Raw genomic sequence first — 12,482 nt, forward strand, 5'->3', positions numbered from 1 at the left:
CTGTCCGGAGCTGTGAGGACAGCACGAAGAGCGGCCAGAAATGAAGAAACCCGTAACAAACCTGGAGATCGGAAATAAAGAAACCAATAATAAACCGCCTAAATGCAGCTCCAGCGCACCAAGCTGAGCTCTGAACGCAGTTGGGCAATACAAGCTTTCCCCACCTTGAGCGCCACGGGCGGTGTTACTGCTACATCACCAGATACCCTCGCACCACCCGGCCTTATCCAGGACGGGGAGCAGCATCCCTTCCGCACCCAGGTAAGGAATCCGCCTTGGTGACTGGAAAAGGGTCGGTGGTGGGGGCGAGCGGGCGGGCGGGCGCCCCTCACGGGCCGGGCCGGGCCCTCAGAGCGCCGCGCATGCGCCGTGCCGCGGCGTGCGGCCCAGCCGGTGAGGGAGCGGTGCCGCCATGGCGGGCCGGGCGCTGCGGGCGCTGCCCAGGTAATGGGGGCCGCCCTGAGGGGCTGAAGTGTCGGCGGGGAGCGAGGGGAGCGGCGGCCCGGGCCAGTAGGGATCGCAGCCCCGCAGCTGCTGCGAGTTATAGCTGGGGCCTAGATCAGCCAGGCCTTCGCTGGCTTTCGCCTTCAAAAGCGAGCATGCGATTAAAAACCAGCGTAGCGTGCCGCGGCACTAACGTGTAACCTGTAGTTCAGTGGGTTTGTGCGCTGAAGTAGCTTGAACGGTGAAGGTTCTCGTTCCGGCTCTGATACCTGGCCAGCACAGCCTTCCCTCAGTGGCCATTAATAAATAACCTCATTACTCAAAACGAGTGTGGCGTGTTCACAAAGTTGGACAGCGTGAACCTCTCTTGTCACCCACAGAAAAACGAGCACTGTGTGATCTCTTACACAAACCCCGTGTAAATGTATATAAAAATGTGTGTACACGCCAAGGCGAGTTTGTGTCACAGAAGCTTTTGGAAACAGATGAAGGTTTTTGACAAGACTTTTTTTTTTTTTTTTTTTTTTTTTTTTTTTTTTTTTTTTTTAATGCCGGTATTTAAACATGCCCTCAAAAAGGCTGTAAATCCTTAAGACACACAGTTGTATCCCCCAGCCCCTCTTTCCTGGTGTTTTCAGGTTCCCCTAACTTGAAAGCAGTAGCAGCTGACATTGCTATCTGTTGCCTATTTACTGCTTTTCAACTGTTTAAATAAAAAAGTTGTGTCCTAATTTAATTGGTTCTAATCAGAGGAATAGAAGAGGTGTGTTCCCGAATTTTTCTGCCACTGCTTTGCTTAACCCAGCAGTCAGATATTCGGGCAATCGTGTGGCTGGTTTATGGTTTTAGCTGTTTTTTTAATGTTTTTTTTTTCAGGCTGAGGGCACTCAACAGACTGCAAGTAATATTACAGCATTTGGTAAGGACAGCATCGTGTTTGACTGAGTTGGAAGCGTCCAGGACTCTTTAACTCTCCTGAAGCACACAGCACATGCAATTGCTAATGTCTGCACACAGTGGTTCTGAACACTGTCACTTATTGCTCAGGCATAGAATTGCCCACATCTTTGAGCACTTTGTTGCAGGTGTCTGTTGTCTATTATACTGTAAATGAAAGCTTGATTATTTTGACTTTATAGATATTTCTTTACTTTAGAGATAGGTTTTGTGTTAGCGTCCATGAATTCCTTAAATACCATCCCATTCTGAGTGTGCAAATAGTTCAGGGGATTTGTTTTCTACCGTTAAAAGTTACTTAAAGACAAAGCAGGGTGTACATTTGGGTTTGTGTCAAAGTACCAGTAAGGATATATGGAACTGCTGCTGTTCTAATTGTTGCAGGAACTTTCAGAATGTCAGTTTTAAGGAACCATGGGTTTGTGTATTACTGGTAGAATGGGGAATTTTTCGTTTGTTTGATTTTGGGATTTTGGTGTGTGTTTCTGTTGTAAATTTTATTTAAGTGAACTCAAAATGTTACTGTAAAACAGTGCATGGTCCAAAAGCTTGTCTGAGGTTTATTACTCTGAAGGACTCAAAGTAGTTTCCAAAGAATTGTTTAGGAAATGCAAATAGAAGTACAATGGGAAAAGCTTAGCATGCAATTCCAGAATGTGTGGTTTGTGATCCTAAATAGTGTGCTTTGAGAATAAATTTCTATAAACACTTCTGTAAATATGTTTTTAAGTTATCTGACTGATGACATTTGCTTTATTTGTTTTTGCATGCTCAGAAAATGTCTAAGCAAACGGATTCGACAGCAGAAGTGTTGTTGGAAAAGAAAGGAGGTGCAGGAATAATAACTTTGAATAGACCGAAGGCTCTCAATGCACTAAATCTGTCTATGATTCAACAAATTTATCCTCAAATAAAGGTTAGTAGCTCCATTTCTACCCATCCACTACACATGTTACTTGAAACCAATTTTAAAAATGCAGTTAGACATTTTTTTAGTGTACTGATTTAAAGGATGAAAGTTCATGTGAGTACAGTGAGCTCAGATTTATAGAATGGGAAAAAACAGTTTCAAGCAAGTTAGGAGGAGAGGACCCATCAAAGAAAAGAGCTGTCAGAGTTAAATTTAGCTTCTCCATAGGTAAATGGACATCCATGTTAATACCAGGAATGAATTAAGAGCAAGCAGTGCTCAGCATTTATGTGTTTCTTTTGGCAGCACCCACTTGGTCAGCTGGCACAAATTTCAGCCTAAACAGTGGTGTTGCCTCTTGATGGAGTGTGTGTTTTGTGGGGAGGCTGCATGGCTGAAAATAAAAGATACCAGCCACTAGGAAGCAGGGGGCTGTCAGTGTCATTCCTTAAATGAGAACTCATGGATTTACAGGCACTGTTTCTACAAGCTAGTGAAGTGCCATGAGATTTTAAGCATGAAAATAATCTTTCTTAATTTAATTATACTATTTATCATAGGCACGGAGTCAAATTCATTAGATACCAATATTTGTTGGATAGTTGCCTGATGCCTTTTGGTATTTTGAAGCAGAGCCTGAAAAGGTGTCATAATTTTTGATTTCTCTCAGTCCCTGTTTTGTGGGGTGCTACCTTTCCCCAGAGGCTGAGAGTGCTGCAAAAGTGTTTTTCTGCATTATGAAAGGCAGCTCTGCTGGTCTCTCCTCTCATGGTTGAATAGGATGCAGAAATGACAGAAAGACATTTAGATCTCAAACTTCAGTTTAAGAGAATTATTTTAAAGTGTGGTTTAATTTGCTTTTTGAAAAAGCGAAGTAATTATAGATGCTATACAGAGCAAGCATTATTTGCACAGAATTTACTCTTATGTGGGAATATTTACTTCTTTTTAGATGTGGGAGCAAGATCCTGAAACTTTTCTAATAGTTATAAAGGGAACTGGAGGAAAAGCTTTTTGTGCTGGGGGTGATATCCGAGGTAAGGACTATACTCACTTAAACATTTGATGTCTTTCCCAGTCACTACTTTGTGTTGATTTCTTTTGCTTACTGTGACTTGGGTAAACAAAATCTTGCTACAAAAGGGTAAGAGATGAGTTGTGCTGACTCTCATGACACCTTGATATGCAGATGCTATTTAGGGTATTTGTCAGGAGACAATTTTCAGGACAGTGTATAAAAGAGTAAAAATGACATTTTTATGAATAACTGATAATAGCAGCCACTCATTCCAGGGAGGAGAGGGTTCTTGTCTCTACATTTCTCTTCCCAGGTTTTCATTACTGACAGCTTCTTTCAAAGAAATTTGAAGGGCCCATTAACAGGTAGCTCTGATAGTATTGGGTAATTTGTGTCTAGTGTTTTAGATGGCTGGATACAGATCTGACAAGGGTGATCAATGTATCTGTGATTATTTTAGCTATGAACTGCATGAAATCTCCAAAGTGTCAAAATCAGCAGTTCTTGTAAACTGTAGATAAACAAGCAGCACAGGTTATTGTTATAACAATATGTAATTATATATTGTTATGTCATGCTCTGATTGGCTTCTGATTTTTAATATTTAGAGTCTTCAGTATAGTCAGTTGTAAGTGACTGTTCTAAATGTTGGTATGAAAAATACCATGAATGAATACTAGACATTAGGAGGGGTTAGAAAATGGACCACACTCTCACAGGTATGTGACAAAGTCTCCAGAAAAACAGTTAAATCAAATTTGAAACTTATATTTAAATTTGAACAAATTTTCTCAAATGTAATAAAGCAGTACTGAGTTGGTTTCTATTTGCTGTAGGAAAAGACCCACCTTATGAGATGTTATTTTCTTTTACTTGTATTTTCAATTAACTTAGAGTTATCGTCAGAATTTTTATTTCTCTTAAGCCATCACAGAAGCGGGAAAAGTTGGAGATAAACTGATACAAGATTTCTTCAGAGGAGAATACAGGCTGAACAATGCTATTGGTATGTTAATAGCAATTTCTGAAATAGTACAGTTCCCATTACACTGGCTTCAAATGTAAATTTATCTCTTTGATAATCTATTAAAGACTGTGGTAACATCAGAGAAGTAGTAGTTTTGTTTTTTTTTACCAAGTTCAATACCAGTAATGTAACAACCCATTTTGCTTGCAGAATGTGTTTATTTTGTTGAGTTATTGTGACAGCTGCTTTATCCCATCCCATTGTTCTGGTTAGTTCTCTTTCCTCTGTGGAAGAATTAGTTTTAGCTGCAAACACTGCAGTTCTGCCCTAAGTATCACTGATCTGCTCCAGGGGAGACCTGAGGTAAAAACAGATGTGTGGAAAATCATTAATAGTCAGAAAGCAAAAGATCAAATTATTTTAAGGCTTTTCATTTAAATAGACCGCATGAAAAGCTTGGGCTGCATGACTCAGGAGTGAGCTGCCTTAGTGACCCTGGGTGAAGTTTACTGGAGTAAAGCTTATTAAAAAAAGGATAGTAATTCTTTAGGGTAAAAGTCAAGAGTTGAAGGTTTTGATGAGAAGGAACTACTCCAAACATATTTTAATTGAATACAGTTTGAGTTTTAACATATGGTATCCAATGTTAGTCACCACAGGAGGAGAGGTGGTGTTGCTTACATTGACAGAAGAGCACAGCTAATAGAGTAATTCCTGAAAAGTTATATTTACTTTGTTTGACAGAGTTTCAGGACTGAGCATGCTTGTTATGTACCTTTATTTCCTTCACTAGTACAAGGCAAAAAAATAGTTTAAGGTTTCAAATAGTTGGGGAAAAAAAAGTATTACCTTGCCAGTTGAACCTGATGATGATTCTGTTGCAAGGGTACATGATTTAAGTCTGTTTTCTTTCTTTAAATTTTAAAAAAATTATTAGGTGGTCAACATTTCTAATGCATGTAATTACAAAAGTGGATTTTTTGATAGCTTTAGTATGACTGTATTCATTTAAGACTGAAATTTCTGCTAGAAGTATTTATTTATATCTTACATTTTACAACTTAAAAATACAGCAGGGAGCTGCTTTCACAGCATTGCAATGGGAAAGGCTTGCTGCTGTAGAAATTTGGTTCAGGGGGTAGCACCTACAGCCCATGCATTAGCTGCTATGTTAATGTAAAAACAAAGTTCAAAATACAATTCTCTTAACATTTTCTAACTACTAATTTGAAGGATTGAACTGCCTTTTAAGATAGTTTTCTTTTAAAAACAAGGCTCTATACAGTTGTTACAGAAAAACTTGGAACATGGTGGCAGGGGATACCTGTGTCAGCATTCCTTTTGGACCGTGAGGCTGACCTGAAAGCACTGAATGCAAGGCAGCTGTTTCATTCACAGTGAAGTTCTGAGTCTTCCCGTGAATGGTTATTGAAGGCATTGGGGCTTTAGTTTTATGCCTTCTAAAGGCCCCAACAGACGAAGTTGGTAATTCAGGACATTGTCACCTGAAGCCTGCACCACATTCAGGGTTGTATGCAAGAGCTGGCATGGCAGAACATGCCTGCATTGCAGAATTTGTAGTCACATTGTGACTAGAACCTGCCTGTACTTCTGGCTTTTTAGTAAAGCACTGAAAGGCTGGAACACACCCTCTTTTCTTAATCCAGACTGTGAGATGGGGTGAAAGGACATCTGTGTCCCAACATCAGACAAAACTATACTTGCTGAACTGTCAGGTACTCACATAACAAACAGTCCAATGTGTGATAGTTGTATAATGTTCCCTTACAACACTCACAATCCAGTCAATCAGAAACTGGTGCTTCTTTTCATTTAAGAATTACATGAGGTAGCCTCAGTGTAAGATGGTAATATGATTACTGTTTAAAATCCCATTTATTTTCTGCTGCTCTTGCTGAAGTAAGAGATAAGGAAACGTGTCATGGGCAGTTAATCACAGGTCCACTTTTAAAAAAGATGGATAATTGTTTTCCTTTACATTTTTTACAGGCACCTGCAAGAAGCCATATGTGGCACTTATTGATGGCATTACAATGGGAGGGGTAAGTTAAGGAGCTTGGTGTGATACCTGACAGATTGTTTTAAAATCGTGTCATGTTGTGTCTATGACTTGAATGAAGTGCTCACAAAGCATTTCCAAGGTGTGGATTGAAGAGCAAGCATCTTAATCTGAACCTTTGTCTCTTTTTTGTCTGGGTGCAGTGCTGCTCTTGTAGGGCCTCTGCTGTTCCTTCATTGCTAATACAAGTGCTTTCTTTAGGAAAAGAGCAGGATCCCCTCACTGCTGGAAACAGCCCTCATAAAGGTTCTCAGAATACTGAGGGGGAGCTTATATATCATACAAAAGCTGAGAACAGGTCTCTGTTCTAAGTGTATTAAAAATAGAACTATATAAAAATACATTTAAAGAGCAACTCCTTGAAAAAATGGGAAAATTCTAAGCTACACCTTAACAGGCATTCACAAGTTCTGTATATTTTTCCAGCGAACAATCTGGAAATGCATCTACTTTCTCACCTCTGTAGTACTTTTAAAACATCATTTGTGGGATTGTGATTCCACACACACCTCACCCAGGGCTGCACCTTATTACTAAAGCAACATAGAGAAGACTCCATCATATTGCTAGTTATACTCAGTGTTAATAATTTTTTCAGCAATTGTTGTCTGTAAACACCATAAGTAGATAGTTAATAGGGCAATGCCATGCTTTTTTACATGCTAAACTTCTGTTTCAGTGAGTTTCACATCTGTAGGATATATTTACACCTATATATTTGATATATTTAGAGTGGACTAAAATAATCTTCAGTTATTTTGAAAAATGATTTAACTGTGAAGCCTGTCTGCTGTGTGACAGTTTAGATTTGTATTGTTTTCTGGCATGGGTGATATGGGTGTAGAGTATATTTAAATAAAGTTTGTCAAAGATAGATGTGAGAAATGGAACACTACATGATCTGTGACCTGTCATGACTCTTTCCATCTTTCCTTACACATTTCCTTTATCTGTTTTGGTCTTCTCAGCTTGTGATCTAAACCCCAGTAGCTCTCTTGCACTTTGTTTCTTTGCTACCAAGCCCCAAAGATCTCAGCTAGAGAGCCACTCCCTCCCAGCCTGGCATACATACATTGTTCCCAGCATAAAGGGGATTTGTTCTCTAGCTCTTCTTGCAGAAAAAGTACTTGATTGACCATAGGAGTCCTAAAGGTTCATAGATAGAGATAAGGAGTCCATTTATTTTATGGACTTTTGAATAATAGGATGGAAGGCTATGAATGAGCAAAATTGCCCAGCAGCCAGTATCTTTTTAAAGGTCCTGCAGATGGCTTGTTATGACTGTAGCCTGATCAGGAACAGAATTTTCTCCTCTGAAAGGAAAGTGTATTTTTGGACTGAAAAGAACATAATGGAGTCAGATGATCCTACATTACTAAGATTCTTTATGAATTCTCTTTCCTCAAAGGAGCTTTTAAAAGACAGCAGTTAGCCTGACATTTTATTTTGGGTAACCAAATTCTAGTGCAGGATACCCAAAACTCTGTCGCAGTCCCATTGAAATTAACTGCCATTAGAATTTGAATGACAACTTAATTTGCTTATCATATACCAGAAGTAGCAATTATCTTTACTTGTGGGTAGGGGATTAGATTTTGACTCAGGAGGTATACAGCCTAATTTAGGGGAACTAAGTTAAAAATCACAGAAGTGTGTTAGAAACTCAGTTACTCTGTGCTTCGATAGCAAAAGTTGCCATAGAAAAGTAAAGGATGTAAAAAGTAAAAAGATGCCATAGATCTGTGCTAGTAAAACCTGGAATTTTATCCAAAAAATGAACTGGTTCCACTTCAACCTTGGCTAGGGGCTGGTAGATGGCTTTGGGAGCTTCATTAGCCGACAGATGGGGCTGTGGAGCTTGTTCTCAGCAACTTCTTGTCTGTTCTCCTGTCGTTCATCCAAAATTCATATTCAGTATAAATGTATCTTTTCATCTTTTTGTACTTATTTGGAGCACGAAGTTCAAATTTGTAAGACAAATTTGTTAGAAGCAAAGGTGACTGCTGTTTACTGAAAAGTAGTGAAATGAGTTATAAGTAACACGTTTATTGCTAAAGGACATTCACTGTTGAAAGGAACACTGGGCACACACTCTCATGTTGGAGAAACTACTTCAGATTTAGCTGATTTCTAGCTGTAAATTTTCTTTTCCTTGAAATTAGCTGCCTGAACAGTTGACAAGAAATTCAGAAGTTTGGAGCTTTAAAAAATATTGTCTGCAAATGACATCCTAAGTTTGGTCTTCCTGCTTTTAGAAATGTCACAGTCTTGTCTTAAGTTCTTTGGAGATGAATATAGGTGACTTACAAGAGCAAGCCAAAGCTATGGTTTTAAACAGGGTTTTGGCACAAAATGTATTACTGCATCAGATACTCTCTCTAATAGACAAAAAGATTCATAAAGTTGTATTTGGGACCTGTTTCAGAGCCAAATAAAGCCCAGTGGATAGACTGAGTGGTGACTTTTCAGTGATTTGGCTTGGCATTCAAGGAGAATATTCGACAGAGAAATAAAAAGAAAAACTGGGCATAGACTTTGGAAGTCGGTGAAAATTGTCAAGGTCAGTAGATTACCTTAAGTTTAAAAATGTGTAAAACAAGTAGCTATGAAAAAATGAGAAGTACATTTTTAGGAGCAAAGGCCATTACTCTTAGTTTATAGAAGAATCTGTAACAGCGTGAGCGAAGTACCCTTTTTTGTAGTACCATATTCTAGAGCAGGCAGGATTTAGAAACTTCCTGAGCCAGTCTTTATTTCAGAACCACAGTGCTAAATACCCATCAGTGTCACACTCACCTCTCTGTACATCTCAGACTTTTTGACAGTGAGTAGGCTTGGTGTTCAGAAAAGGCTCTGGCAGTCAGTTTTAGAACTGAATGTTGTGCTGTGTGAAAAGCAACTTGTTGCTCTTTCAGGCCTATTATCTAAGAGTATTAAATGCTTATGTGTTTAGTTATCATTGACACCAAACTAGAACCCCAAAATGCTTATTTTTTACCAATGAATAAAGAGAGTGTTGCTCAAATATAGGTATTCTTGGCCTTTTGCAGTTTTCTACAGGATTTAATACTTTAGTCTGGCCTCTTATGCAACATGCTTGCTAAGTTTGTTTTACTCTAGCTTTGAAAATTTAAGCTTTTAGTTTTAGGATGAGAAAACATCTTCCTGTGGGGAAAGTAGGTTTTAACTTACTTTTCAGTGCAGAAATAAGTTTGGTAGAGTTGCTAACTCTCTTAAATCCTTTGCAAAGCACTGTGCTTTGGGTTATTCCATGCATCTTATTTTTCAATCTTCACATGAGAAAGAATAATGGAAAGTTTTTTCTTTAATACAGTTTGCAGTCGGACCAGATTTCCATCTCTGACTCCCTCAGATTGTGGAGCCCATTTTGTGAGAGCAATAGCAGTGCACAGGACTGACTCCTTTACTCTTTCCTCAGAGAAGGATCTCAGGGGTACAGACTGGGAGAAGAAGGTATCAGCCTGTGACTGGGTCTTTGGGTTCATGGGTAGCTTTCCTTTAGTTTTGTCACCACACTTGACAGTATGGGTTTTTAGGCAAGGTCTTTTACTTAAACTGAGAGTCTGTATCTAAGAGTTTGTTTAGGGTGACTGTTGGGCAGTAGAATTTTCTTAAGAACATTTGAGTGTTACTCTCTTGAACAGTAATGTGAGATAAGTTGAGCTTTAGCCAACACAGATGTGTAGAACTGGGAGGAGCATCAGGATTATTCTTTTGCACTTGCATTAGGGTTAAGTACAGCTAGATGATTGCTTAGCTGATTTTCACCTAATACACTCAGAAAGAACTCTCTAACAGCAGGAATTCTGTTTTTTCTAGATATTCTACCTGAGTTCTTAGTTAATCTTTCAAGCTTGGTTTCCCTGGTGTCTAATTTAAGTCTTTAGTATGTGTTATCAGTATACTCCAGTGGACATTTTGAGATACTTGCACTCCTTGCTCCTAGTCCTCTCTCTTTAATAGTGATAAGGATAGCTATTGAGCCTTTCTTTTAGATTAAGTCTTTTAGTCTTCCTGCAATCCTCTGGAATCTCTCCCATTTGTGTACTTTACAGTTCATTGTCAGAGACCATACAATATTTCAGCTGGAGTATTCATCAGCACCAAGTAGAGCAGAAAAATTATCCTCCCTATATTACAGAGATATTGTGTCACAAATAGTTCATGTAAACAGCAGTTCTGAAAGCATCCAGTCCTAGGAGGCCACCCCTTCTAGTTATTCCCAAAACCAATACTGTCACCTCTTTCCTCCTTGCCTAACAAAGCTACAAACACCTACATTTACAGTTCAGCAGGATTTGGTCCACAATTCTTACTACATTAATGTCTGTTCTGAAGTAAACTGGTAGTGATGTCATAAGCAGCTTGTACATTATCCATTTTAGTCAATAGAATTTTTGGTACACAAAGGAGCTGGAGTTGACCAATAGCTGTCCTTATCCTGCCCCATTTTTATCCAGATTGTGCAGCTGTAACTCTTTAGGAATGTTCCTTTCACTACATATATATTAATACAAGTTTTGTGCATGTCTCTTCTATTCAGAAGTGTAGACAGCAGCATTTAAAACCAGCATTCAGAAACTAGGAAACATTAAGATTCAACATATATCTCACTTTTTTTGCCCACATGTGATACAATTTTTAGTTAGAGGAATGTGCATTTACTAGTGCATGTTGCCCACAGAACAAAGCTATTCATTTGTGGTTCAATTTGGGGTGCAAATTTTATTGTACATCATGGAAATTCTGCTTAATAGTTATCAATACACATATGTACATATGGGGCTTGGGGTGACTAGCTGCAGTGTATGAAAGCTCATGAAAAAATATGATTTTGCATAGTATACTTTTTTACTGTAATGGATATTATTACCCTTTTGGCCCTTTTTAAAACTAGGAAACTGGAACCTAGAAACGTCAGCACTTCTTAGGACATCTCCTGATTCTTATTCTTTTTTTTCTTTTTTTATGTCATGCCTCTTGTCATTCATCACATGCTGGAACATCTTCTGTTTTGTTTTCATTTACACTCTAAAATCAGCCCTGAAGTAAAAGTAATTGTCATACTAAACCTAGATAAGCTGCTTTGCAATTCTCTCCCTGCCTGTCCCCCTCTCCCCCTCCCTGTGGCCCCTGAGAAGCTTGTGGCCTGTTTTGTTACCAGTGCTTCAAAGCTGAAGGCAGCTTTTATAGTGAAATACAATACAGATTTTGCAAGTACAAACAAATAGTTTTGAGATTGACTTGTGCACCACTTGTCTTCTGAAATATGGGGTGTTGAAAACTACGCTGAGGCAATCCTAAGGAAGGGGTCACTCCTTGCTGCTCTTCCAGTCTCTTTGCCATCTGGCCATGCTGCTCTGCCTGCTTAGCTCTGGTGTATGATCCCAGGGATAAATGGTGCTCTTCATTTTGTGGGTAATCAGACTAGAATGTCAGCAGCTCTTGACATCAACAAAGAGTAACCACTGAATGCTCAATCATTTGCATGTGTTGTTATTCCCCAAAGGGCTTATCATAAAGCAGTGTCTTTAATACAAGTATTTTAAATTATAGCTATACCAGTATTGGTACAGTAAGTAAAACTCCTTTTCTTTCCCTCTCCTTACTCTACAATGATTGAAATTTTTGCTGGCTTCTGTTCATATTTGTTCTTTCCATTTACCACCAGACTCTTGCATGCTGAAAGTCTCTATTTTTCTCTAATTCTAGGCCTTCGTGTACCTACCTAGCCTCACATTGAGAGTTATCTCATTATTTCCATCCCCTTCCCTTTATTACAGATGAAGGACTAAGTGTTCTAAAGGGAATTATCTTTGCCTGCTTCTCCATCCTTTCATATTTCTGCTCATTTTCCTCAATTCCTGAAGAACTTGAGCACTCATTTTCTCCTTGAGTTGTAGGACTTTCAACCAGTCTTAGCTTTCTAAGCATGTTTTTCAGCAAAATAGAGCATCATTACAGAAATCCTCTGGATTCACTCCTGTTATCCCAAATAACTGTGCCACTGTTTAAATAAAGTTCTGATGCATGTACCTGTCTTTAAGAACAAGAAGTGTTTCTTTAATTTTAAGATAAAACCTAA

The 12,482-nt window shown here is 38.9% G+C and overlaps 1 protein-coding gene across 1 annotated transcript in view; it reads left to right on the forward strand.

The window, feature by feature from the left end:
* The first annotated feature begins 405 nt into the window (after positions 1-405).
* Positions 406-12,482, forward strand: part of HIBCH (3-hydroxyisobutyryl-CoA hydrolase) — a 34,036-nt gene continuing 21,959 nt past the window's right edge. The window contains exons 1-6 of the mRNA XM_062506711.1: positions 406-444; positions 1,321-1,363; positions 2,177-2,317; positions 3,264-3,348; positions 4,255-4,335; positions 6,307-6,359. Coding sequence (XP_062362695.1) covers positions 413-444; positions 1,321-1,363; positions 2,177-2,317; positions 3,264-3,348; positions 4,255-4,335; positions 6,307-6,359 — 435 coding nt within the window. The 5' untranslated portion in view covers positions 406-412. The remainder of the gene's footprint in view (positions 445-1,320; positions 1,364-2,176; positions 2,318-3,263; positions 3,349-4,254; positions 4,336-6,306; positions 6,360-12,482) is intronic.

The sequence above is a fragment of the Cinclus cinclus genome, chromosome 21, assembly GCF_963662255.1.
Source record: "Cinclus cinclus chromosome 21, bCinCin1.1, whole genome shotgun sequence".
NCBI lineage: Eukaryota > Metazoa > Chordata > Aves > Passeriformes > Cinclidae > Cinclus > Cinclus cinclus.